Raw genomic sequence first — 25,903 nt, 5'->3', positions numbered from 1 at the left:
GGATTCATGATATCTCGCAGTGTATCAATATGATGCTGTTATGACATGTATTCCTGCGAGAAACAGGATCTCAATTCAGGATTCATCATGCTTCCAGCGTTGAAACGCCTCCATGGTGTACCTATGGGAGCTGGTGCCATTTGATGCCATGACCCCGACTATCCCTTTTCAGGACTTAACGTCGTCGGATGGGTGGCTCCCGGCCCCCATTGAATCAGGTATTTGAGCCTCACGGTCGATATTTCGGATGATTCGGGCGATCATCGCTGATTACGGGGATGAAACAGGATCCATGAGGATCAGGTTAGATTAATTGACTGTGACTGAATGCCCTTCCCTGTCACCGCAAACTCTAGCTAGCCAGCGCGCGTCAAATCTTCACCCGTTGATTGCCTTTACATGGTCGACGACCAGACACTGGTAATCGCTGCTGCCCTTGTAGATCGTGAACCCATCGTTGTGAGTCTGCCCTGAGCTCAGCTGATCTCCCCACTGCCAGAACAGATCGGCGCCGAGTCCGGGCGCCGTCCGTGAGACTTGCTGCCAGGGTGCCTCGATGCCGCAATGGTCACTTAGAGAACCGTCTTCTTGGGTGTGAGCTTATTGAGTTTAAATACCAGACACGAGGAAAAAAACTCACATTCTTCAAAGAGGCAGGGTTTGCCGGCCTTTGCGCAAGCCTCGCCGTGTGATTTGATCCAGCCGGGAGACCAGCTCTTTAGATCGACGCTCCCTATTTCTCCGTGTTAGTTGATTATGTCCGACCCCCGTCATTCGGACGAGACTTGGATGAGAAAGCTTGTCTCTTTCAGGTGACTTACAATGATCGGGGTACATGTGGAAAGTGCCAAAGTCGAGCGTCTTGATGCCGAGGTTCTTGATAAAATCTGTGCCTTCACCGTATTGGTAGGGGTAGCTTCCATCGCCGGGCAGTCCCATGCCCTCATCGCCGAGAGTGACCATGTGGTTCGCATCCAGTGACTTAACGAACTGGGAAGTCGCTTGCGCCCACTGGAAAATCACATCGGTGCTGCAACCCTTGCAGCGGGGTTCGTTGGCCAGTTCCCAAGCAAAGATGGCGGGAGAGTTCTTGTAACGGCTCACGACGGCCCGAATGTACGCCTTGTACTGAGTTTGGGCCTGAGTGTTGGTGTACCAAGTCTCTTTCGAACCGCCAAAGGCTTTCACGTAGGCGTTCATGCCGCCGTAGTCATCCCAGTGGTTCACAAAGGGGATGATGAGCTTCACACCCTTCTTCTCCGCGGCAGCGACGACCGCATCGAGTCGCTGGAGTCCGTTGACGCCAGTGTTGATTTGTGATCCAGAGGCTGAGAGGTGTTGGTACCAGACCTGGTTTCCGCTGGGGACAGCGTTCACGTCGTTAAAGCCCCATACGCGAAAGATCTTGAGTCCGGCTTTCGCAACATTATCCATGACGAGATCGACGTCGGCATTATTCGTCAGGAACGAGATCCAGTATGAGTTGCTGCCGGCAAAGTATTTTGTCTGGCCATCGATGGTGAACTTTGTGCCACTTGCCGACGGGAAGGTCGAAGCCTGTCTAGGCTCTGGAACGGCCAGGGCTTGGATGCTGGCCAAATTGGCGAAGATCGACACAAGGGCAAGCTTCATGATGGGTCGCCGTTCTCTGGGTGCGGGTGTATGAGAAGATGAGATGATGGGCAGATCAGATTATTCATCTCCATAAGGAGCCTTTATACTCTCGTTGAAAATGGGTTGAACATTGTGTAGCCGCTAGTGCGTCGGCTCTCCGCGTTAGAAAGCAACCTAAAACGGAGCCAATGAAAATCCAACGGCACTTCAGTTAAAATGGCCAAGACTACAAGAGCTAATGACCAATACGAACACCTCGTACCTTTTCCGGGTGCGATCAACTTGTCGCCTGGGCGAATTCCCCGTATTTCGAGAGCGCCGAGGCGGTGTAATACCGATTGGGGTGCGGAGGGAGGACTCCCTCTGCACCTTTTCGGAAATGATGTGGGGCACAAGGCGGGACATCCCCGGCCGCTTCGTCTCGAAGAAAGTGCCGAGAGACTAGCGGCAGCTCCGGGGCTTTTTTATGGATCTTCGGCCGATCGGAACCGGGCTCCAGATAACATTGCAGTTACACCAGTCATACGGATGAGATGAAGGGCAAGTCATCCTCAGATCCTTTGAACTAACAGTTTCACTTGATAATTAGTAGGCATATAAGTAAGATGTACTCGCCAGGACATTGGGTCACGTGCGAGGCAAGCACTGAGTCCATCATACGCGTATTGAGATATAGTCAGCCTCTGAGGTGCTCGCGTTGAATTCAGACTAAGTGACATAGAAGGTTGGAACCCGGTTTCGAATTGATTTGATCATACCAGAAATCCCTCGCGAAGCAAGGAAAGGTTCGCAAGCCTTCGGCCCCTATGCATTCCCGTTAGGTACCCGCACCTTATTCAACATAAAGGTGCATTAGGTACCTAGTCAACCTCACTTGCGGGACCCATAGAAGTCAAACTTTCAGCTTCAGTGGGCCTAAAGCACACTCTAATAGGTTGTGTCTGCATTGAACTAATGCATAGAGGAAGTTAGAGAACAGGTGTATTGCGAGCTCATGATGTTGCTGGTATGTGCAGTGACTGATGGTGAACAGATGGAATCTACTTACTCTCTTGGCCGTCGGGAGGGGGTGGGCGGGTTACTGAACCAAGTTAACATCTCTCTGGCTAAGGAGTCAGATAATATAAGCTGTCTGTGAGCAACGCTCGAAATTATGTCCTAAGTCCCATGATTGTTACCATTATCCTTTCTGCAAGCGAGTCATCTTTGCACGTAGACATCGGGGCTTGTCATCAGCCATCAGGTACATGCGTGTTGATACAAACTTGAGCTCCAATGAGATTTTCAGCAATGCCTGTCGATACTGTCACAGAAGAGGACAGAGATAAGGACTTAAAGTTTACGAGTTCAACAAGATTTTAGAGTTGTTGTTGCTCTAGTGTTTTTGGGGCTTATGAGCCAAGTTGGATGAAGCTATCGATCCATGTCTTAGGATAGACAGTGGCAGAGAAAATACTAAGATGGGCGAAACGGAACAAGCCACCTGCGAACTTTTTGGGGAGAAGGAGAACAAGCCGTTGGTCGACGAATCGAGTCTGAACAGCCTCCAGTCTTGATCTAACCTTGTAAGCGGGACTTCCGCGAGATGGCCCAGGCTTTTGTTGAGTTTTGGTGCCTTGAAGATGATTTGAAATATTTCAGATTCAGACAGCTAGAAGTCAAATCAATCTCAACAGGAGAGTCCAGTGACACATGATACAATTTACGCCAGTGAAGCTTTGATTGCCGGCCGCTGTGTATAGGTGACTGTCTGCGGCATGCTTGCTCCATCGAGTCGGCTCCGGGCTAGCGGGAACGAAGGTCCCAACGATGCGAATCTGGGGCCAGCATTGCCGAGAATTTGGCCGGCGTAGTACGCGGCCGAAGCTTCGTAGGTTGCCGAACGTTATGCGTTGTCTGTTCGAAGGAATCGGGAGTAGACGAGGTGCATGGCTTATGGGACATCGGCAAAGGAGAGAATTCACAGATGATCGTGGACCCTTTCCCACGTGAATGAGAGTTTAAGAGCGCGCGATTGTCAACTGGAAGCGAGCTCTCGCTTCCGATCTCTCTAGTAAACTTAGAAGTAGGTGAGAAGAGACTCAAGCTTCGAGGGGTAATGGTCCAGAGGCTCTTGGCATCTCATTCATCGTTGCGGCCGTTACGACGACTTGCTCGGCTTCGTGAACCGATTGGCTTCTTCTCAGTACCCCGCAGCGGGAGATGTACGTGGCCCGCGAAGATCAGGCCCGCGCTCAGCTACCATTTTAAGCTAGTCGTGCTCACTGTTGAGTCTAAAGTTGCCCTACCCCGCGGTGATCGACTCGAATCCAGACGCAGTCGACAGGGCCCCTGAATCAGGGACTCTTTCGCCCTGCTTCCTGGAGCTCCGCGGAAGGAATAAACGCTGTCAGTGTTGAACGACGTGCGGCCGGACTTTGTCGCTCTCGGGTCCGCTTATGGACATCTACTGCGTCGCCCTACTTTTTGTGCATGAAGACCAAGCTTTTCCGTCCGAAGTCTTTCGGAACACGCGTTGAAGGCATGCTACTCACCCTCACATCCCGTCCCTACCTAACGGACCATAGCTAGGCTTGTATACCGTGAGTGTTGCGCCCGCAAGAACAAACCGGGCTTCCGAGATCATGAGAAACAGCCTCGTTTTTCTCACACCCTGGAAGCCATCATCAGGTCACTGCCGACGACGGATTAAGACCAAGGCTAAGATGTCGGCCGTCTCAGACTATCAACTTAACCTTATCGGAGAATTTTAGACTTATTCACTAGTCTAACAAACAAAACATAGTCTCAAGAAGTAAATAAATATTTCGTGGTATTGAGAAACGTATTAAAGATGACAAGGCCTCCCGCTTTTCATTAGAGATTACTACTTGCCAGACAGGTTGCGGACTTCATAGTTTACGAACCCAGCTTCCTCTAGCAACTCAGCCTTCTGTCTCCATCAGTAGTCTCCGTTACCTACCTCCTCACAATATGCCTTCCGTCAAAGCTTTGTTTGTTTCCGCTCTCGTTTCGAGCACCCTTGCGGCTCCTCTCATCACCCGTTTCGAGAACAAAGACAATGCCGCAAGTGTCTTTGATGAGAACCCTCGGACTTCTCTAGAGACCCGCGATATCGAGGCCAGCGAGGACTACGCTGACCTTGAGGCCCGAGATGAGGATGAGTACGAGTATGAGTACGTCGAGGCTACTTCTGTCGCTGGCATCTCTGCTCGAGGTCTAGTGGACGGCGAGGAGTCTGGCGACCTTGAGGCACGGGACCTTAAGGAAGTCAGCGAGGTCTACTCGACGTTCCAGTCTCGTGACTTGGAGGTGGATGACGATCAGCATGGCACTCTTGAGTCTCGTGACAACAAAAAATCGTCTTCGAGTCGCACCTCTTCATCTCGGACTTCATCTTCGCGGAGCAACAACAACAATAACAGGGTTGACAAGGGAAGAGTCCAGAAGGAAAAGAACGAGATCAAGGACATCCAAGCAGATCAGAGAACGCAACATGCAAGCGGCAAGGCGAAGGAAGCCAAGGAGCGGGCAGAAATTCAAGAGGCCCGCGAGAGACAGAAGGGCGCTACGAACTCCCGAGATAAGGACGCTGCTAGGCGCAAGAAGCTTGAAGAGCAAGCTTCCCTTGACAGAGTGAAGGACCAGAACCAGAGAGACAAGGCGCGCCTCCAAGCCCAAAAGGAGAAGGAGAAGCAGGAACTGGCGGACGCCAAGAGGGGTGGACGTGGCGGCAGATTCGTTGAGACACCTGAGACGTCAACAAACTTCAACCCAAAATCTTATGGTGGCAAGTCGGGAACTTACAACGACTACAAGAATCCCAACTACCAGAACAAGGACAGTAACTATTACTCGAACCAGCGCAACAAGGACGATGAGAGAATCCGTCAACTGGAGAGAGACCGCGCGCGTGAGGATTCTCGTATCAACAAAGCTGAGTATAATAAGAACAAGAGCGGCGACAAGATCAAGAATGGAGAGTATAACAAGGACAAGGAGGATGAGGCAATCCGCAAGGCTCAATACGAGAAGCAACGGAGTGGCGAGCGCATCCAGGATGCGGAACGAGCCAAGGACAGGTACGGCAACAATGCAAACAAGAACAACTATGATCAGGAAATTCGTGCCGAAGAAGCTAGACGCCAGCGTGCGGACCAACAGATCCGCGAATCTCAGTACGACAAGAACAAGCAAGACCAGTTGATCAAGGCTGAGGAGGACCGCCGCACTAGGTACGACGAGCAAATTCGGAAAGCCCAGAACGATAAGGATAAGTACGGCGACCGCATTCAGGATTATGAGCAGCAACGCAGAGAGGACGAGAGGCGTCGCAATGGAGGGTACTAAGCTTCCTATTACTTGAAACTGCATGTAGCCTTTGGGCCATAGAATGTATGCGGCCATGACGGATGATGGCTGAAGGGGCGGTGTATGGCGTTACGAGGTGGTGTTACTTGTCCTTAATATCTAAAACTTACTATCCTTACGACTCCGAGGCAATAAAACGGAGTTAATGAAACTTACTTTCCCGGACACTGAATGAGAAATATGTGCATGTATCCTCAAATGGAGTTGAAATGGTGCAACTCTAACTCATTCCCAGCGATAAAGCTTACCTATTGGCAAAGGTAAAGTGGAGATGTTTGCCTGTGTTGCTTGACCGGCTAGTCTCAATGAGAAGTGTGGTAAGTAAGTAAAAAAAAAAACGATGTCGATCAATGGGACGGTTGAATGTTGACGAATGTACATCGGCAAACGATAATGGATCCATCTGATCTCGATGGCTGTGTACAACGAACAGGACTGGAACGGGGCCTGAATCAGCTAGAAGTGGACTCGTTGAAAAAAGATCATTGAATCACGTTATGGTAGTAATGCGTCTTGGCGAAGGGTTTTCGACTGAGCATGTAATGAGGCATGCATTGCGTCGCCGAGGTAAAAGTTCAAAGCCCGGCCAACATGGTTCATGTCCAACTAAAACTTTTTCGCCTCCTATATTAATAGCGGCAACACGTTGAATTGATTCATTGAAATTTTGAAAGCTCATCACCATGCCTTCGCCTTAACAAGGGTCCCAAGTTTCCGATCTATTCCAATGCTTGATTTAATAAGGTATTCTAAGTACGCCCCGTCACTATCAGAAGTTGTTAAAATGTCTGCCCGAACTACATGTAAAGTCGACGTCGAGTCAATCAGGCCACTCGCGAGCTCCAGAGAACGCTTTGCTAATTCGGTAGGGTCACTGTACTTTTCCCTACCTTTCCACTTCGGGTCGCTCGCTCTAGAAGTTTACCAGCAACTGGCTGACCATATCATCCCGCAGAGCCCTTTTGGCTACGGTGCATTTGCGACGACATTGATGACTCTATCACTGGCTAATATGGGTATTCGGAACATTGAAAATCAAGCTGTTTTCATCGCCAACCTCTGCTTCCTAGCTGGTCTGGGCCTCCTCATCTCAGCTCAGTGGGAAATGGTAAGGGGTAACACGTTCGCCTATACGACACTCATTGCTTTTGGTGAGTTTGTCACTCCATTGTTTTGATTTTATGACTCGACAAAGGACTGAAGCTCCCAGCATTTTACTATGGCGGTTATGGCTTCCTGCTGATCCCTTCGATTGGAATTGTCGACAGCTACGGTGGCAAGACGGAGCAATATTATACGGCTTTTGGACTCTATCTTGCTGGTTTGTTTGACATTCTCGCCATTTTCTTATTTTTCCGATGCTACAGCTTGCGACTGACTTTGAGCACTGTAACCAGTCTGGTCGCTTTTCAACCTCTTCTTCTTCATTGCTGCTTTTGCGACGTAAGTGCTGAACCTATCTGTTCTGGCGGGGCTCGCTGACCAGTGACAACTTGCAACATCAGGAACGTCGCAAACGTCATTGTCTATGGAGGCCTTGAACTTTCTTACACCTTGAATTGCTCAGCGAATTTCCTATTCGCAAGCGGGAACGCCGCGGCTGGTGGGACTTTGGCCAAGATCGCCGGTGGATTTGGATTTGTTGCTGCATTGGCTGGTTTCTACGTGATGGCCGCTGAGTTTTGCGGTGAAGTGCTGCCGTTTCATGTCCCATTGGGCGACTTGTCACAACTATTTCCGAGGGAGAAGAGTCAGCGGCATCAGAGATGACATACGAATCTTGTGCGCCGAATGCTGTCAAAGGTCAGGTCTGGTCTGTAGTAGTATTATATGAACCAACCCCCAGCTCTTCCTACTGTGATAGTCGTGTCTCATCTCGGTTTGTTATTGAGGTTAGGAGAAGAACTTATGCAATTCATAAAGTAGACCGGCCCCGTTGTCTCTCGAAAAACCTAGAAGGTGATCACGCCATGCGAACCCACGAAAGAGAAGTAGGCCGTAGCTCATGACCGAGTGGGTCAAACGCCGTCTGCACTTCATGACCTTCAAGTGGCCTGACTTAAGCCAGGGTTCAGCGACGAATGAACATACTCCAACTTCTAAAGTTGTTCGCCATGATTGACGTCATGTGCGTGTGATTACCTAGGATTTGGTATTGCGTGTAATTCGGTTTTTGGTTTGGTTTGGGCCGGCCACTCGGTGCCGAGATCCACTCATTCTCGGGTTCTGCTGGAGCTGAGCCGGGGTTTGGGTCCGGCATTTTTCACGGGGACTTTCCGGCAAATTTGACCCGTAATGCAACGAGGGGAGAGGTGTTGTAAACTTATGAATTCAGAGACCCTGAAGTTGGTGCAGTCGGTGTTTGAAAATGAACCATGTGCTTCCTAGGAAGTATCGTCATGGTAACGGCCACACATGGTCTAGAGGTACCTGAGGAGGTACACTAAATATGTAGATACCTATGGAAATGGATGGCTACTGAATTTCTTACTAGACTCACAAGTGGGAATCATTTCCAAGAAAAAAGTCCCTTCACGTGGTACTGTATAGTCTATCCCGACCTTCTAGTTCTTCAGACCTCTAAATGAACACGCGTCTACAGGTCTAGGAGCTTTTCGAAAAGCTCGCCGGAGTCGGCGTCTCCACCACCTGGCCATTGTGGATCAGCATATTACCATCATCGTAGTCCGAGACAATATCCTCAATGTACGCATAATCAAGACCTCGCAACTCGTCTTCCTCAGTAGCGCGCAGATGCATGCCCGGAATCTTATTTATGAGGAACAACAAGATGCAGGAGACAAAGAACGACCAGGCAGCGCAAGTCGTCGCGCCTGCCAACTGTAGACCAAGCTGTCTGAAGTTCCCATTCCACCAGCCGCCCTCATACGAGTCGCCGCTAACTCCGTCGAGAGCAGGTACCATCTTGTGGGCAAAAAGACCAGTCAGAATATCACCAACGTATCCACCGACACCGTGAATGGCAAAGATATCGAGACCGTCGTCGACGCGGAGGATATACTGGTATCGAACGGTGTAGAAACAGCAGATGGCTGTGATAATTCCGACAAGAGGTGAGACGTAGACAAGAACTATTATAGTTGTTAGCGCGAACATGGGAATGCAACGAGAAGGATAGTTTTACCGAAGCCAGCTGCCGGGGTGATACCGACAAGACCGGAGATGATACCCGAGCAGAAGCCAACCAAGCTGAACTTCTTCATGTACATGTAGTCCAACAAGGCCCACGTAACTCCACCACCACAAGCAGCAAAGTTGGTGTTCACAACGACATAGATGGACCGCAAGCTGAGGTTAGCCGTGCTAGCTCCGTTGAAGGCAAACCATCCAAACCAGATGAGAACGGTACCCAGAGTCATCAGCAAAGGGTTGTGGCCCCTGAACTGTGGGACGTGCCTCTTCTTCGTGGACGTGCTGCTGTCGTCGATGCGGGGACCCAACATCATGGACCAGGAAAGGGCTCCAAAACCACTGGCGATATGGACCGGACCGGAGCCCGCAAAGTCGTAGAGACCGAGGTTGTAGAGCCAACCGCTAGGGTTCCACTCCCAATATGCCAAGCTGAAGGGCAAATCAGCATGACTCTCAAACACGTGTGCTCGATATCGAAGGTCTTGGACTCACACGTAGTAGACGAACGTGTTCCAGCAGAGGAGGAAAAGCATGCTGGGCCAGAGACGGCCGCGCTCGAGCATGGCACCGGCAAGGATCATTGCCGTAGCTGTAACAAAGGTGAAGCCAAAGGCAGCATCTGTCCAACAGACGATTATTAGTGACTCCATCCCTATTAATATCGACCATCTCAGGGGATACTTGACTTACACAAGATGTCTGGGATATCACTGTTGGCAAACGAAGGAGAAGCCAGGAGGTTGTGGAATGCGGCGTGCGACAGGTCGCCGAGGATAGGGTTCGTCGTGCGTGACTGGTACAGCGATGCACCGTAGATCCAATATTGTAGGCCACAGGCGCATGCACAGAAGAGTGATTGGAGAACCATCGTCATGGCGGATTTCCTACGATGCATTCCGGCGTAGAGAAAGCCGATGGCTGGCGTAATCTGCCAGCACAGGATTGTGCATACCAGCACCCAGCAGAGGTCACCCTACGGGTTGTTTACACGAGTTAGCGGGCTTTGAACCCCAATCGAAATATCTTTTAGGTCTTCAGAAGAACTTTTGTCAAATTCTTTCCTTACCTTGTCATAAGGCGCATTGAGGTCATGGGTGATTGGGTTGCCTCCCGTTGGGTCGGTGGCATAGTCCGGGAACTCGGTCACAGGGATGACTTCCGTCATGATGTATCACGACAATACTTCCAACGGAGAAGTATTATGATGCAATGACTGAGATGGCGGGCAAGCGAAGGCAATGCTGCTTTTTTTCTGTTAAAGAACCAAAGCCTCGGAACGTCAACCTCCAAGCTTGACAGGACATTAGGGAGCCACTTAAAGCTTTCGTCAATCTTCAGATGTTGGCCAAGCTGCCATGCTGTCGGTATTGCTATCACTTGGCACCAGTGCGAACCCCAGATAAGGTTGGCTCTGTAACAAAATTAAGCATGTTCACAATTGTCTTGGGCACTGGATGCCAGATAACACCACCCTCCCTGATTGGCTTATCTCTGATAGACGAGCTTCACCGGGGACACGAAAAGACCTATCTTTCTACTCAATCCAGGAAGCTCTCGAGCTGGTTTCTGGGCACCAAAAGTCTGGGCATTGCTAGGGGTGACTGGAAAGGGATGAGGATCAGTGGGTTCAACTGTCTTGCACCGTGAACCACGACCGGTCTAAACTGCTGGAAACGGATGCGGGAGCCTGTCCAATTAGAGTCAAGTAGAGCGGGAGGGACGCGGTTTGAAGGGCAGCCGTTTGGGTCCAACACGTGAAAAGGGGAAGGGCGCACGGCGTCATAAGCCATGTGTAACAACCTTACCGTAGGTACGGAGTATAGCTAAACATTGGCTTCTAGTAGCACTGCAATACCTAGGCAGCTGAGTGTCGTTTGATAGGAGCTTACGGATACGTGCAAGGAAACCTTGACAGCATTAGAGATGCACGGGCGCTGCGGCCTCCGCAGCCTCGAGCCGCGTGAGGAACGGGCTTGCGGGCACAGCCGGGGGAGCGTGGGAGACGTGGGAGACATCCAAGACAGGGTCGTCATCAAGCGGGGTCATCCCGCATCCCATGTTCCTGACCTTATCGCTGCATCATCAGTGGATGAGAGAGGGTGCCGGGTAGATTTAACAAATTGGGCTAGACTCTGTGACGCGAAATGGATCAAGGCTCAAGCTCTCGTCCGTATAATCTTTCCGGTTCCGGTGAGGGTGTGAAAGACGACGTCTTACCCTCCAGACTGTAACGCGCCGCATCATGCGGATGGTCAAACGGTAGCATAGAGGCGGCTGCTGGCTAAATCTACCAGATGCATCTACTCGACCCTGTGACTTGTGTTCTGAGCATCTTGATAGACCATAGTTGTGCTCGCGAGTTGCGAATACTTATCCCCTAGCCTCCAGCGACGAAAATGGACGTATCGGTGCTAAGTCATTTTGTATGACAGAGCAAAAGAATCGTCCGCAATGTCCTCCGCGATTGAACTCGGTGACCGTTATGCCGTCACAACAGTGCTTGGCATCGCCGCACTCACCAGTGCCCTCCTCTATCTCATAAGCAGTCTCATTGACAGCCGGAGGGTTTTCTCGAGGTTCAACCGCGCCCCGTCCTTCAGCCAGCCGGCCGAGAAGCCTTCCGTCACTACGGCCGAGAAACAGAGCTATGTGGACGCGTTCCCGCCGTCTCAAAGAGTAACAATTGCGGAGCTTGGACCACAATTCGCGGACGTCAAAGAGGTTGACCTCGCCGTGACGCCGAAGCCTCTGTTGAAAGTGGATGCCGACTACCGATCCGCCGACCCCTCTCTGTTCAACTTCAGTGGCTTCAGCATTGATGACATTCAGAAACTCGGCGACTTTCCAGACTATGCAACTATCTCAGGTGTTCCGTTGCCGTCGCCATTGGCAGATTTTGACATTGACAAGGCCGTCCCGCGGCCCTACCGACCGTTTAGATGGGCTTATCATCAGACCATGTGTAAGTCCCGCCAGGATTCTAGAAATCGTGCACTCAAACTCATATGAAGACTGCCAGCTTTAACCAAGATGGATACGGATTTCTGGATCGAGCTTGAAAACACATACAGGGAGCGCGTTGCCGAGCGCAAAGATCTGTACGCAAAGAATGGCAGTGATGTTCTCGATAGCATGCCCGGCTCCGAGCTCGCCTGCAAAGAACTTATGGAAATGGTCCTTCAGTTTATCTGCGCAAGATATCCCAATCAATTCAAGCTCGAGGGTAACATCTTGCACAACAACATTCTTGGGACAACGACAGATCTCTCTGCCACTGAGCCACTGATTGTGCTCTTGGACAATGTCCCTGAGGACTTTGGAATCATGCTTCGAGATCACGAGACTGGAAAGTATGTTCTGAGAGCCGGGATAATATGCTCCTCTGTTGGCTGGAAACTCAGTGAAAAGGTGGGCTTGGGGCTGCCAGGCATACACAAAGTTGTCCCAGACTACAAAGAAAAGATGGAATTCAGCATGGATCGGTAAGACCCCAATCTGGGTGCGGTTGATGGTTCAATGTTCCTATCACTGACATAGCTCTAGATTCTTCACTAAGATGCCCACCAACAAACCCATTCAACGTGGTTCATGGGGTCTTGAGAAAGGCCAGCCGCTGTATCTTCCTTCCGAACACCCCGAATTTTCCCATCGCGAGCATCAAACCCCTAGCCTTCAGCCCGAAGAGGTTCACCTACGCGTCGACTGGCAGACCTTGCGCCGCCTCCCGTTGTCTGGCGGCGTTGTCTTCAATTTCAAAGCCCTGTTCACGCCATTAACTGAGTTCAAAAATGAGCCTTATATTCCTTCTTTGGTTCTCAAAGTGTTGAACGAGGGTAAGGAGAGCCTCTTGAAGTACAAAGGAACATGGCATGTAGAGCACGTGGTCAAGCCGACTTTGAAGGAGTATGAGAAGTATCAGGTTGAGAATGGTCTGATTGAGAAGGATTGGGAGCCGCAGACCTTAGCAGAAGCGCCTTTCTTCAAGGGCTGGGAGAAGAAATGGACTATCCAATGATACAACATGTATTTATACCACAACGCATAGCCGACATCTTTATGAGAATTAATAAAGTCTCAAGAGTCTTCAGATCACGCTGTCACAATTCTCTTATTGTCCAACTCATTGATCTAATTAAGAGAGACCTCGAGAAGGACCCCACCTTACAGGTAGGTTGGGGCTTGGAGCTGCTATCGAACTTAGTCGTGATATTGTTTGCTGGCTACATGTACAAGCTATTCCATGATGAGACCATCAGTAGTGCCATGCCGCGTGAGCCAAGAGCTACAGGTGGCTAACACGGGAGCGCGAGGTGACGTGGAGGTACATTGAGGTGAGTGGAATTCGTTACTAATGAAAACGACAGCAGATCAGCGGGAGCGAAGCGCGCTCGACGGGAAAGGAATAGCAGAATGCGGGGTACATGAAGCATTGAAGTGAGATTGAAACTCCTGTACGCGCATTACGCTCAAAAGACACGCAAACATCAAGAAGATGAAGGCTTACGTCGTGTGTTTTTCGCACATTGATGAGTTGGTCGGCCTCATTGGTATCGTGAGTTTCGGCCAGGGACCAGCCATGCCGGCCGAAGTCGGAGTATCTGAGAGACGCTTATGCAGTCACCCTATCACTCAGGTTCAAGCCACCCCGATAGAAATGATAATATGGAATGCGAAGAGAACGATGGCAGGAGTCTCCGAAAGTGCGAGGGCAGCATGGGAAACACGAAGAGGCGCTGGCTGGGCTTATCTTGGGCAAATTAGTCCTCCCGCGGCGGCCATCCCGGTACCGGGATAGATAAAGGACAATAGAGTGGCCATGATTGGGCTTTGAGCCTGCATAATGCGGGGTGAACCGGGGGCGATCGCCGCGTGTCTTGGTCTGGAACCCCTTGAATCCCTGGAATTCTTCTCCCACCCTTGGTCCCTTGGCTTTCTTATCGCCGCAGCGCCGAAAACCAAAGAGTCTGCGGGAATTCGGGATCAACATAGTCTCTTTTTTCCTTCTTCTTTCGGGCATTCTTGGTCTTCAGGCAGAAGGGCAAGTGGCCATATATGTAGCATTATACGAAGTTATACGAAAAGCATGACTCTGACTCACGTTCATAGTTTTTTTGAGCTGAACCTCTAGCGGGTTGACCTTTACCTACTTCGTGTCACCGGAACGGGACCGCCGGAGTGACGACAGGCAGTGCATATCTGGATTGAAGTCTTCATAAGTTTTGTGAGCCTGGTTACCTGTATTCTCTAGATCCACAGGACCAGTTCTGCTCTTCAATCACAGTTCACATCAACGGTCCAGCATGACCTTACAGAATGCAATACGGCGAAGCTCTATGGCCAGTGAGAAGCAACCACGATAGATATCGAAGGCGAAACGAACATCAAGCGGCATCGGTCTGCCAGCTGTGCCGCTCTCCCGCTGCAAGGATGGCGGGCGGGTTGCTCCAACCCGTCTCATCCATCAAACATGCCCCTACCACCAATCATGAACGTCGCTAGCTTATCATGCGCCAGCCAAGATACCTTAAACTACAAATAGCGTCATAAGATGCCCTCCCCCGCGTTGATGGCACTGCCGCGACTGGGCCTGGGCTACCAGTATGAACCCTCATCCGATCGCGATGAACACCGACGACCGGTGACTCTCGGAACAAAAAAGTCCTTGTGGCCTGTTTCCATCCGTCCCTTACTCAACGAACTCGAATTCGCGTCGAAACGACTTTGATCTGATATCCTATCGACTACCGCATTCAGCAATTCTCAACCGGACTTGAAAACCCCTCACTTATCGGAATAAAGTTCAATGGTACCCCCCAAGACTTCAAAGTCGGTATCCAAAACTAGAACTGGCCTCAATCCTCGGTCGAGATCGGGCTGTGTCACTTGCAAAGCCAAGCACGTACGTTGCTGCCACCCGTCTTATGCCTGTCAACTGAACCTCGATGAACGAGGATCTCACGGAAACGACCCCACATATGGTTGCTGACAAAATCCTGCGATAGTTGAAATGTGACGAGACGCGACCAGCTTGTCAACAGTGCACTCGGAAGGGAATCAAGTGTGGAGGATTCGCGCAGGGCTTGAGATGGTCGTTCAAACATCAGCCCGCCCTTCAGGTTTTGACACTCGACGACTTCAACCCCCCTACGCAAACATCACCGAAACGACCAGCCGCCGACGCACCCGAGGGCCAGGCGCGCGCCAAAAAGGCAAACTCAGGTTCAGTGAGCAGCAGTAGTTCCCCAAGAAGTCGGCATTCGATCTCTTCATCCTCTTCTAAGAGTTCAGCTCAGCGAGATGGGGCTGGAGAAAGGGATGAGGAGGCCAGTAGGGCTTATCAAATGAGCGATGGAGGAATGGATGAAATATCTCAACTTTTCGCGGAGGAACCCGTTTCACCTCGTCAACCATCTCTCGGTGTGATTGTTCAACAATCAGGCGCCTCAAGACCCGCAGATCAGACCCAGTTGGCTCCTTACTCACTATCGCCCAGTCTCGCCGACACCTCTTCGGCATTCATCATCAACTGGTTTGAGCAGGTGTGCCCAGCGTGGTCCGGCTTCGACTCGAACGCGAATCTGAATCGAAAGATCGCCATAGACCTCTGGAGAACCTCCGCCACGGTGTGCAGCTCTCTCGAGAGCATGTCCGCCGCGTTCCTGGCATCCCGACTCCCGAGCATGAGGCAATCCGCACTACGGCTCATGCAACGAGCGACAGACTTCATTCAAGCCGAGCTCCAGGTCGTGAAGGCACAAGGCGAATTCCGCTCCGTTCCAACGGGTCTCATATTCTCGCTCTTCTGCTTAGGGACAACGGTCTGCTGGGTCGACTCCCGCTTGTACGGGCTCCCATTCTTGAGAGAAGTGAGGTCTCTCATCCGCCGGCTGAATGCGCAATCTGCGTCATTCTCTACCGCGAACCAAGACATGCTTTCGTTCTTCAATAAGAGCTTGGCGTACTGCGAGATGCTTCTCTCCGTGGTGCGCGATGATGAGCCGCTTGATCAAGGAGACGCAGACTTGGCGCTTCAGATCATCGAGGAGCGCTCACCCCACCCGTGGACCGGTGTCTCTACTCTAACAACACGCCTTTTCGCCGAGTCGATTCGGCTGTGTCGCAGCGCACGACATCGACTGAGGCAAGCGATGGATCCACAAAAGTACTTCTCAAATGCTCTTCAAGACTTGATAGGAGCCCAGCGTCTGGAGGAGCAGCTGTTGGAGCTTGAGTTCCCGTCGGAAACCCCGGATGTCGACACGGGCGACAGCTCGACGCCGGTGTCCCACCTCGCCAGAGTTGCCGAAGCCTATCGACTCTCATCGCTGTTACACTTGTACCAGACCTTCCCTGACCTGGTCTCCCTACGATTGCCGGCCGAATCACCAATGACTGAGAGTGGCTCTGTGCCGTGGGACGAGTGGATCATTCCCCTGGCCCTGAGACTCGTCAAGGTCCTCGAACACATCCCGGCAACTTCGGGTACCCGCGTCATCCAGCCACTGCTGTACATCTCGGCGAGTACCGGACTTCGCCACGACGCACCAGCTACGTCTGATATGATGGGTGCTTTCGGGTCCCTGCAGCAAGACCTGATGGGAGGGACGGGGTCAAACATGTTCAGCCCTCCGCCGCTGTTTGATTCGCACAACTTGTCTCAGTACATTAGCCAGATGGCAGAGGCTCCGACGCGGGAGGGTTCAATGTCCAATATGACACTTGACGTTGGGAGTGCTCGCCACTTCGTCATGAGGCGCTTGAGTATCCTGGAGAGCAGCTTACCTCCGACCCCAGTCGTGGTAGCAAAGGATCTTGTCCAGTCCATCTGGAGGGCGTACGATAACGATATCGGATCGCCCACGGTTCACTGGATTGACGTGATGGAAGATAACGACTTACGTTCAATGTTTGGGTGATTAAAGGAGTTGTGTTATGGAGCTCAGTTGGAAGACACCGCTCATTTGGATCATCTTATTGGAAAGGTCTAGAATGCGTAGGGCACAGGTCCGATCTTTTAGGCGTTGAGGTAGCCACGACACGGACATAATGCGGGCTCTGGAATAACGGTCATTTGGGAATAATGTAGAATTGCGATGAAATTGTTTGTTCTTATTTGGTCATTTTCTATCTCGCCTTATCATCGTCTTGGGTCCATGTGACATCGTTCTCATCTTCATCCACATCCCAACATCGATTCACCCAACATCTCCTCAGAAGTCGCTCTTCTTGCGCTGACCAACATAGAACGCCAGACCGTAGTCGCTGGTGGTGAAGGTAATCGTTGAGCCCTTGGGAAAGTGGAAGACATCGCCGGGCTTTGCCTCGACCTTCTGGCCCGTCTCGTCTGAGATCGTGTAGTCACCCTCAAGGATGATCTTCATCTCGTCGTACTTGTAGGTGTATGTAAGCGGTTCGCCCTTCTTCAAACGGAAGAGGCCGGATGAGATGGGCTTCTCGGGGTTCGACTCGTCGCTTGAGAAGACATCTCCGAGGTAAGCGTTGTCACCCGCGAGAAGGGGAATTTGGAAGGTTGATTGGGCCTTAGCGTAATGTTGGAAAGCGGCCATTCTGATGATCAATATTTGATGCAATTTGTTGGGAAAATAGTGGTAAGTATGATGATGTCAAATCTTTATTGAGTGCGTGATGCTACCATATCTCAACATTGCCCATACACCTGGTATATATAGAGCTCTATTCATCAGTGTAAGAATGCTTCTTTAGGCAATACCCCAAATCTCTAAGAAAGCCTCTTCATTCTAGGCATTGGAGACACCCAGAAACAAGGTTCGGTTTCACTCCCGCGAGTTTGCCAAAGAAGGATCCCTAAGCATCGACTTGGAAGATAGGACGATAGGGTAAAATTTCCTGTTCCGGTAAAGCGCATCCCCCGTCCAACTCGGAACGGTCGAGTGGAGAATCGGTTCCCAGAGGGAGCCGATCTTGCGGGGACGAGTCTGGAGAAGAGATACGGGCGTGGGACGGGGTGCCGACCGGATAGCGGAACCAAAGTCTTTACTGGAAGGTATTTCCTAATACGTAGCTGACTCGAAAAGTTGGCTGCAGTGATAATGCTCTGTAATTTCCTTGATATCACTGGAGATCATATTAGCCTCTGCAGTACCTCCTTCATATGTGCACCCCAACTATCCCCAGCATAGATAGGCCTCATCCAATTCTCGGGTGCCTTTCGTCCCCTAACTGAGTACTAGTAGATCACCAAACTCCAGGTCACACAGAGTACCTCAACATGGCTCTATTGGCGTTATCGGAACTCCCCTCGGATGGTTGGAAACTTCTCATCGGGCTCTTCGCCCTCTTCTCAGCAGCCATACTCTCACGATCGCTCGGCGCGCTGCGACCGCGAAAAGGAGCCCTCTTCAACAAGACATCCTCTGCAACACAATCTGAAAAGTCCAAACAAGCTTCAGAAACATGGCAGATGCCAATTCCCAGTCCCTACCCGGACTGGTCAGTAGAAACGACAAAGCCTCTGCCCTATCGCGCATTTCGTTACGGCCCCAAATATAACGTCACCATGGGCCTTCGTTCAGTCCAGCCTGAGGACTGGATTGAGCTGGACAACCACTATCCTCGATACCATGCCGACAAGACTGCTCGAATCGCTGAACGGGGCGAGAAGTGCTTCGGAACAGACCCGGAGGCCTATCCTGCAGCCATGGAGCTTCTAGAAGAATTGTGTCAGTATCTTCCCGCTCGCTATCCTACGATGTTCAAACGGACCGCTGTCGGCATCGACAATCTCTGGTCGGGGGAATCATTCAACATCGTCGAAACACCTCTCAAGGAAGACCCAGCCGCCATTGCCGCTAGGCTCGTGCAAGACGACCTCGCCATCATGATCGAACGGCCCGACGGCAAGTACTACTTGCTCAGCGGTTCCATCCTGCTGGCCGGCTTCTGGAGATTGAGCGACAAGTTTGGCATGTCCCTCGAGGAGATCCACACGTCTGGCGAGGTCCCCCACTACAAGGAGAAGCTGCACAACGGCATGGCCAGCTTCTTCAAGCGCCTGCGCTGCGACCAGATTTACTCCCGCAACAACTACTTTATCCAGGTCGATGACTCTTTGCCCTGGAGCTGGAGCATTGGTGAGGAAGACAGCCCAGTTGTCAGTTGGAGTACGGCTGAGAAAGATAGAGCGGTTGAGCATCACTATTTTCGTTCCGAGAGGCAATCGCTGCGCCGTCTTCCCAAGAGCAAGGCTATTGTCTTCACGATAAGAACGTACTTTCATCCAGTCACTGAGCTGGCTGCGGAGGACTACGTGCCTGGAAGACTCGCTAGTGCTGTTCGTAGCTGGGATGATACAGTTGCAAACTACAAGGGGCGTGAAATGTATGAGAAGGTATTGCTAGAGTACCTCGATAATGAACATCAGAAACAGCTGGACAGAGGTCTGGACTTGAGCAAAGAAGACGAAGTCCGGAGGTATCCCTGGTGAGCAGGTGTCACTATCAGTAGCTGCTCGCTATGGGATGGGGACTATCACTGTAAATGAGGAACTCTATGGCGACCCTCTTGGAGGGGATGTTTCTACACTATTCTTCACTCTACTATTATACCTCAATTTCTAGCGTACAGACACAAGAAGCAAACGCAGCGTGCATGAAAATATTAACCCTGCATTGTTGCTAAAGAGTATATTTCGCTTGGTTTTATTCGCTTCTCTCTGCATGTCGGTTCTCTCTTTGACCATCTGATCCATCTAAAACTAATGGGAAAACAGTGAGAAGGTTAGTAGAGGCGCTGCATCTAGGCGCACACGGGCCTGGAGCTGGGCCCTGGGCAACGCTAGTGGTGATGTCCGGCCACTGCAGCCGCCGAAGGCCACCCGCTGAAGACCGCATTCTATGGTCGCGCACTCAAAACGATTTCGATTTGAATATGATGTTTGCGTTATTAAGCATTGATTCTGATAGAATGATTACAACCTCCTCCCAACGGTAGGGTAGGTATGCCCTACCTACTCCGTTAATGTACTTATGGTGAGATCAAGTTCAGATTGGGCTGGAATCTAGTCAACTCAATTAGTGTAGGTAATCGTAGTAAATTCTCTTTTCTGCACTTCAATCCCTGGGGCAGCGAATATTGAAGTGATCAAAGTTGACTTGCAGTGATGCACCAACCCTGTTACAGCGCAAAGACCCCACGGAAGTGCGATTGCAATCCCCTCCAGAGAAGAAATTGATAGTGCAATTACAACCTCCCCCAGCTGTTCGATCTGTTACCAGCCCACAAGCACCATTGATTGCCTCGAAGCACTCGCTAACCCCTGGTCGAGACGAATTCCCATGGCCCAGATTTTGTCCTGTACAGCTACCAGGTCGTCCTGCCCCAAGGTATGCGGACGCTGCGCAAAAGGCGGCCAATGACGTTTGGGTGAGTACCACGGCGACAATGATTACGGCGCTTTTCATGTTTAGAGACGTTATTGTTATTGTATAGTTGTCTGGCGGGTTTAGAGTCAGTCAATTCAAGATAAATGTCATTCTATTCTAAGTCAAGGCGGAGACTTACTCGATTTCTCATGGATGTGCTTCTGGTGAATGTTACGAATTCTAAGAAAAGTCATCCAAAGTAGGCAAGATTCGTTGAAGACTATCGCGAACATCACATAGTTCGCGGGATGGCGTAATATATAGTGTGCGTACTGGACATATGCCATCTCGTCCCACGCGACGTGCTACAAGAACAGCAGACTTGAGCAAACATCTCTGTAACAAGGCAAACTCTGCGACTCGCCTGTGTACTTCCTTTTGGTCGAGATACTATCCGAACTTGACAGTTGATAGTCGCACAATTCGGGCAGCAGACTGAGAGCAATCCACTAATTCATCTAACAGCAGTGGACAAGTTGACAACTCATTGATCCTGCCATACGTGCTAGCTGACCGTGGCCGGCGTGTCCGAGCGATAGGTATGACGGATTGGAAGTGCGGCGGATTCGTACACGGCTCATGGCTTTTGAAGACAATCATCAATGGCTTGTATTTGATTACTTTTCTATGTCACACGTGCTCCGAGGTTCTTACAATCCACAACCCACATCACGAAGCGACATCGCTTGGAAGTTTCTCATACTGCAGCGAGGCGAAATCCGAACGGTATCAAGTTACCTTAGCATTGTAATTGGCGCGCACTGTCGGTCCTGAGAAACTCTCAATCCTTAGGCGCAGGCGCAGCCTCTGGGTCATCAGCTAACAGAGCCTCAACCTTTGCACCCCTTCTCAACCTTTCCTCCAAGGATATCTCCTGCTCCGGCGAAGTGGACCAACCAAGACCCAGTTCGGGATATTGAAGAGGAACATCGCCATCGGATGGCAAGCTGTCAAGGTAAATAGGCCACGGAGTACCCATCCAGGCATTCCTTGTCTCATGATCTCGACGTTGACTCGATGTCAATGGGTGTACGAGGACACTAAGTTTTGAGCACATGTAAGCATCAAGACAGCATGACTACTGAAAGCAATTACTGATTCTGGTCTTACCTTAAGTTGCCTCGGTTTGCCGCCAAGTAGAAAAAGACGTCAGAAAACGAGGAGTCGGGAACCCAGACTACATGCGAACTTTTGGTCAATCGAGCTCTTTGTCTCATACCTACATGCAGATGAACTTTGGCACTACTCACTCTCATAAGATCCCGCTGGGTGTGGTCCGATAGGAAATTCGTTGACCCTGAATAGTGGGACAGCAACGAACGCGCCTAACCGTGGGTATCAGCAATGATTCAAACAATCTCGTCCAGGTGGGAGTCGTCTTTCAAACCTACCGTCGCGTCGCAATCTCAAAACAGCATCACGAAGAGCAAGGGCAGCAGAAGTCTCAGTCGGGGACTGTAGGAGGAAGTAAATGTGGAAATGCCATTCCCGAGTCCGAGCTTCGACCACCGTCTTCAGATCCGTCTGCGGGGTCGGAGGCGTAGATTGGGTAACCATGGTCATGATGAGGCGCTGCGAGATGTTCTTGCTGATGGCTAATGTTGTTCCTTCATAAGTTTGACAAGTTCATGATTCAAGCCTAGCCGACGGGATGGCTCGAGGCCAAAGTGCGGAGCATTAGCCGCTTAATCACGCAATCAAATCGATTCTCACGTGCGCCGACACAATGAGCAGAAAGCGGCTAGGATCGGATGTAAACAAAGCCCGAGTTGGCCACAGCAAACCATACTGCAACAAGACTATCATCAAAATATTCCTTGGTGTTTTCCTATGCGACTGTATACAATGATTCTCAAGAGTCCTTCGCCACCTCAGAATCATCACGATGCCGGGCCTGGCTCTGGCATGACAGGCCACCCAGGCGGAGGCGCTTTCATTTGTTGAAAGACCTTCGGGTCCATGGAGTTCTCATTGACCCAGCCCAATAAGGCGTCAAAGTCACGGCACACTTTGTGATTCATAAAATCTGGGAATGGTTGCTCCCAATTTTCAACCCAGTTGAAAGTTATCATGTCCACCGACCCGGTGCACTTGATTGCTTGGGCAAGGATATCGAAACAGTGGCCGATGTGGGCTTGATGTTGAGCTCCTCCTGGCCTAGGTCCCTCCTTGGGCTCATAGTCTATACTTAGGAGTCAGAAGTGCATACTCACTCCATACCGAGAAACTTACAATGCTCGTATGATACTTCCCTGCGCAACATATCCAAGCAGTGGAGGTGATGGAAAACTTCTGTTTGCGCAATATATGCACCTGAACCGTAGCCTAGATCTTCTGGAATCTTAACAGCGACTCGTGGGTCCTTTCCAAGTTGCCTCACATCCGCTTCCCCAATGACGAGAGGCCAGACATGGTCACCGATACGATGCCACTCCTTATCGGCTTCTTTGCCAATTCGCTGGCGAAAGACTGACGGCGGATTCGTGTCATATAAGGTGCCGTTCGTCACTCTGCTGATTTTTGGTATATCGAAGCGCTCAAGTATCGGCGCTTGAACGTCTACTTAGCATATCGGGCTGAAAGGCTTTTGACAGCTTGGGTACTCACAGTAAAAAGAGGTTCTTTTCCAATAGTCCTGGGTCTTCATAGGATGCCTCAACGGTGCAGGCCATAGCCACAAAGTGAAAGAGGCGACAAAGAGTGAAATGTTGAGGAAAGTCACTAGAGATAGCCTTTTACTGCAGAGCTTCAACAATGAAGTATCCTTCCCAACACTTCGAGATCCTGCCTTGGTGTCCATGTGAGGCAGTAGAGTCTTTTCGGGGTCCTCATTCTCTTCGAAACATCCCGAGAGACCATCTTCTGTATGTGAAGCTTCCGATGAGCCTGTTAATGATCGGTATATTTCATTCATCATGGTCCTGTATTTCAACAACTCATGTGCGAGAAGATAGGAAGTCTAGCTAGTAGGCCACAGAAGTGAAGGGAGTCTGCTATTGAACGGAGGGAAGGTGTCATCGCTTCGTTCAAGGTAGTCAGCATAAGCAAGCGATTGAGTAAAATCAGCTTGCCCAATCAATTCATGTGAGGTGAAAACCCTCCCCATTGCACTCGAAAGCTTAGATGTCTAAGTACCTGCCTGAAAGATAAGAGGAGGCGAGCGGGACTGCGACTATCAACTCCTACAACTCCACTACATGACGCAGAGAGATCCTTCGAATCCGTCGTCTGGCTTGGCATGTCGGTGAAACGTCTAGGTAATTGATCTATATGTCGTCAACTCCATTGCCCATCTCGAAGCATCCGATGCAACCTTCCTCGTTTGTAACAGTCTCTACCCGGTTGTCAACATCTTTGTGACCTTTTGGCTGCAGCTGCAGGAGACCGATATTCCGTACGTGTAAGTGGTAATCGAGCGTCCGGACTGACGCGATCCCGCCCGACTTCTTCGTGCTTCCAGGCAAGTTTTCGTCACTGGCGGCTAAAGTCCGTACAAGGAGGACACAGCTTCGACTTATCTCAGATGATGCGTGATTTAGGCGTCAATTAGGTCAAAGGCGACTTTTCTTCAAATACCATATACAGGGAACGGCCTCCAGACTTTCTCTTGAACTAGCCATCTCCAAGTCCTACCAACGTCTCTCTTATCAATCACGCCCAGTAGAAAGTCACAATGCGTGCTCAGTACCTCATTCTTGCTGCAATTGGCCTCGTGGCTGCCGCCCCTCTCGGTATGTGATCTTGGAAGACAGCAAGCGCTTCAACAAACTACCTAAGTAACTAGTAAGAAGACGACTGACTTGAGCTACCTCTTTAAGATGTCAGAGGAGCAGATGCCGATGCTGAAGCTATTCCCTTCTACCCAAAGAGGGGAGCTGATGCAGAGGCGGAGGCTATTCCCTTCTACCCCAAGCGCGGAGCCGACGCTGAAGCCGAGGCAATTCCCTTTTACCCTAAGCGAGGAGCAGATGCGGAGGCTGAAGCCATTCCGTTTTACCCTAAGCGAGGAGCAGACGCGGAAGCCGAGGCCATTCCCTTCTACCCCAAACGCGGTGCTGACGCCGAGGCGGAAGCTATTCCTTTCTACCCGAAGAGGGATGCTGATGCGGAAGCCGAAGCGATCCCTTTCTACCCCAAGAGAGGTGCTGATGCCGAAGCTGAAGCCATTCCATTCTATCCTAAGAGGGGCGCGGAGGCTGAGGCCGAGGCCATCCCTTTCTACCCAAAGCGCTCCGCTGATGCGGAAGCTGAGGCAATTCCCTTCTACCCTTAAACAGGCGATCGTTGTGGCATGCTCTAAGTACCATATTCCTGGAAGTACAGATCTGGAACACGGGGAACATGTAGCAGGTCTCGAGTCAGAAACCTTCATGTATCATGGCTTCGACGTTGAAGAGTGGGGTGGACCTGTAGAGTAAGAATCTGGAGCTGGAAGGGTTAAGTCTGGTTGCTAGAATACGCTCATTACTACTTGTTGCAACTAGAATTCTCAACTGGTAACCGCGTCTCAGAAAGTGATGTATCCAGCCCAAATCGTTTTCTTTTTTGGTATTTGTTCGCTCACTCGAGAGCAGCCAAGGATGGTTGATATCAGGCGAATTGATTCTACTAATTACCACGCAGTCGTGCCGGACGCTCGTTCCTCTTCGTTGGCTAGGCATCCGCATCCAGGCAAAGCTTGAACGCTGAGCCTTTCTGATCACAGTCTTTGTCCGGATGGGTGCTATCATAAAGCATCATTCAGATCAGGAATACGAGATTCCCCTTCCGTACCATCGTTTGAGCAAACGCATCCTGAAGGAAGCTTGGCAAAATCTTCAATGATGAGTGAAGCGAATCTTAAGTTACTTTCGAGCCGTAACTTGCGAATGCGACAGCGTATTGCGTAGGATAGGTGTAAGTGGACAGCAACAAAAGTGCCGCATAAACGCAGCGTCAGCCCGCATCTCGCCCACAAACGGCCCGCTACCGGGCCGTGACGTTGTAGATCGCATCATTCGAGCTTCTGTTTTGGGCTTAGGGTACAGGCGGGGTTTAAGGCGAAGTCAAGCACATTATGTAGCGATTCCGCGGGGTCGATAAGCTGTGCTCTTCCTTCGAATCCTTCGGACTTCCGCTAAATCATGTTCCCTAGCGTCGATATAGGATTGCGTCAGATATGCAACACCTTCTGAATTTGTACATGGCATACAAACTATAATCTGATCGCGATACCCTAGCTCTTGTAGAAAGTTACGGGGAACTGCGAGCGGTGTTCCTGCCCGTAGCCCCTTACATTCCTGTCGTCTGACTTAATTCTGCTTTCCTCCACATGTTAGCAAGAACATACGACTTTCTTGAGAAGCTCATCGATGTCGGACATG

General features: G+C 50.7%; 13 protein-coding genes across 13 annotated transcripts; 6 read left to right on the top strand and 7 right to left on the bottom strand.

The window, feature by feature from the left end:
• Positions 1–378: 378 nt before the first annotated feature.
• On the bottom strand, positions 379–1,632 carry CPAR01_08099 (mannanase; the record flags this gene model as incomplete). The annotated part of the gene is made up of 3 exons (XM_060492368.1): positions 379–584; positions 641–733; positions 822–1,632. The coding sequence occupies 3 exons, from the start codon at positions 1,630–1,632 to the stop codon at positions 379–381; spliced, it is 1,110 nt and encodes a 369-aa protein (XP_060348738.1).
• Positions 1,633–4,587: 2,955 nt separating this feature from the next.
• Positions 4,588–5,964, top strand: CPAR01_08098 (uncharacterized protein; the record flags this gene model as incomplete). Its single annotated transcript, XM_060492367.1, has 1 exon — positions 4,588–5,964. The coding sequence occupies one exon, from the start codon at positions 4,588–4,590 to the stop codon at positions 5,962–5,964; it is 1,377 nt and encodes a 458-aa protein (XP_060348737.1).
• Positions 5,965–6,769: 805 nt separating this feature from the next.
• Positions 6,770–7,755, top strand: CPAR01_08097 (uncharacterized protein; the record flags this gene model as incomplete). The annotated part of the gene is made up of 4 exons (XM_060492366.1): positions 6,770–7,136; positions 7,181–7,306; positions 7,383–7,428; positions 7,491–7,755. The coding sequence occupies 4 exons, from the start codon at positions 6,770–6,772 to the stop codon at positions 7,753–7,755; spliced, it is 804 nt and encodes a 267-aa protein (XP_060348736.1).
• Positions 7,756–8,056: 301 nt separating this feature from the next.
• Positions 8,057–8,245, bottom strand: CPAR01_08096 (uncharacterized protein; the record flags this gene model as incomplete). Its single annotated transcript, XM_060492365.1, has 1 exon — positions 8,057–8,245. One exon carries the CDS (start codon positions 8,243–8,245, stop codon positions 8,057–8,059), a length of 189 nt encoding a protein of 62 aa, XP_060348735.1.
• Positions 8,246–8,589: 344 nt separating this feature from the next.
• CPAR01_08095 (ammonium transporter) lies at positions 8,590–10,303 on the bottom strand (the record flags this gene model as incomplete). Its single annotated transcript, XM_060492364.1, has 5 exons — positions 8,590–9,077; positions 9,131–9,567; positions 9,631–9,757; positions 9,829–10,111; positions 10,205–10,303. The coding sequence occupies 5 exons, from the start codon at positions 10,301–10,303 to the stop codon at positions 8,590–8,592; spliced, it is 1,434 nt and encodes a 477-aa protein (XP_060348734.1).
• A 1,286-nt stretch (positions 10,304–11,589) lies between these two features.
• Positions 11,590–13,153, top strand: CPAR01_08094 (uncharacterized protein; the record flags this gene model as incomplete). Its single annotated transcript, XM_060492363.1, has 3 exons — positions 11,590–12,100; positions 12,158–12,620; positions 12,682–13,153. 3 exons carry the CDS (start codon positions 11,590–11,592, stop codon positions 13,151–13,153), a joined length of 1,446 nt encoding a protein of 481 aa, XP_060348733.1.
• Positions 13,154–14,941: 1,788 nt separating this feature from the next.
• CPAR01_08093 (uncharacterized protein) lies at positions 14,942–17,054 on the top strand (the record flags this gene model as incomplete). Its single annotated transcript, XM_060492362.1, has 2 exons — positions 14,942–15,037; positions 15,141–17,054. The coding sequence occupies 2 exons, from the start codon at positions 14,942–14,944 to the stop codon at positions 17,052–17,054; spliced, it is 2,010 nt and encodes a 669-aa protein (XP_060348732.1).
• A 294-nt stretch (positions 17,055–17,348) lies between these two features.
• Positions 17,349–17,705, bottom strand: CPAR01_08092 (uncharacterized protein; the record flags this gene model as incomplete). Its single annotated transcript, XM_060492361.1, has 1 exon — positions 17,349–17,705. One exon carries the CDS (start codon positions 17,703–17,705, stop codon positions 17,349–17,351), a length of 357 nt encoding a protein of 118 aa, XP_060348731.1.
• Positions 17,706–18,388: 683 nt separating this feature from the next.
• Positions 18,389–19,603, top strand: CPAR01_08091 (uncharacterized protein; the record flags this gene model as incomplete). Its single annotated transcript, XM_060492360.1, has 1 exon — positions 18,389–19,603. The coding sequence occupies one exon, from the start codon at positions 18,389–18,391 to the stop codon at positions 19,601–19,603; it is 1,215 nt and encodes a 404-aa protein (XP_060348730.1).
• Positions 19,604–20,228: 625 nt separating this feature from the next.
• CPAR01_08090 (uncharacterized protein) lies at positions 20,229–20,579 on the bottom strand (the record flags this gene model as incomplete). Its single annotated transcript, XM_060492359.1, has 1 exon — positions 20,229–20,579. One exon carries the CDS (start codon positions 20,577–20,579, stop codon positions 20,229–20,231), a length of 351 nt encoding a protein of 116 aa, XP_060348729.1.
• Positions 20,580–21,321: 742 nt separating this feature from the next.
• Positions 21,322–22,103, bottom strand: CPAR01_08089 (dopa 4,5-dioxygenase; the record flags this gene model as incomplete). The annotated part of the gene is made up of 4 exons (XM_060492358.1): positions 21,322–21,580; positions 21,651–21,717; positions 21,791–21,865; positions 21,932–22,103. The coding sequence occupies 4 exons, from the start codon at positions 22,101–22,103 to the stop codon at positions 21,322–21,324; spliced, it is 573 nt and encodes a 190-aa protein (XP_060348728.1).
• A 317-nt stretch (positions 22,104–22,420) lies between these two features.
• Positions 22,421–23,454, bottom strand: CPAR01_08088 (uncharacterized protein; the record flags this gene model as incomplete). Its single annotated transcript, XM_060492357.1, has 3 exons — positions 22,421–22,722; positions 22,773–23,090; positions 23,148–23,454. 3 exons carry the CDS (start codon positions 23,452–23,454, stop codon positions 22,421–22,423), a joined length of 927 nt encoding a protein of 308 aa, XP_060348727.1.
• Positions 23,455–24,213: 759 nt separating this feature from the next.
• Positions 24,214–24,813, top strand: CPAR01_08087 (uncharacterized protein; the record flags this gene model as incomplete). The annotated part of the gene is made up of 2 exons (XM_060492356.1): positions 24,214–24,271; positions 24,359–24,813. 2 exons carry the CDS (start codon positions 24,214–24,216, stop codon positions 24,811–24,813), a joined length of 513 nt encoding a protein of 170 aa, XP_060348726.1.
• Between the last annotated feature and the right edge of the window lie 1,090 nt (positions 24,814–25,903).

This window comes from Colletotrichum paranaense, assembly GCF_030867605.1.
Source record: "Colletotrichum paranaense strain IMI 384185 chromosome Unknown Scaffold_6.1, whole genome shotgun sequence".
Lineage (NCBI taxonomy): Eukaryota > Fungi > Ascomycota > Sordariomycetes > Glomerellales > Glomerellaceae > Colletotrichum > Colletotrichum paranaense.
Note: the sequence above shows the minus strand (reverse complement) of the source record. Positions and strands in the feature narration are given on the sequence as shown.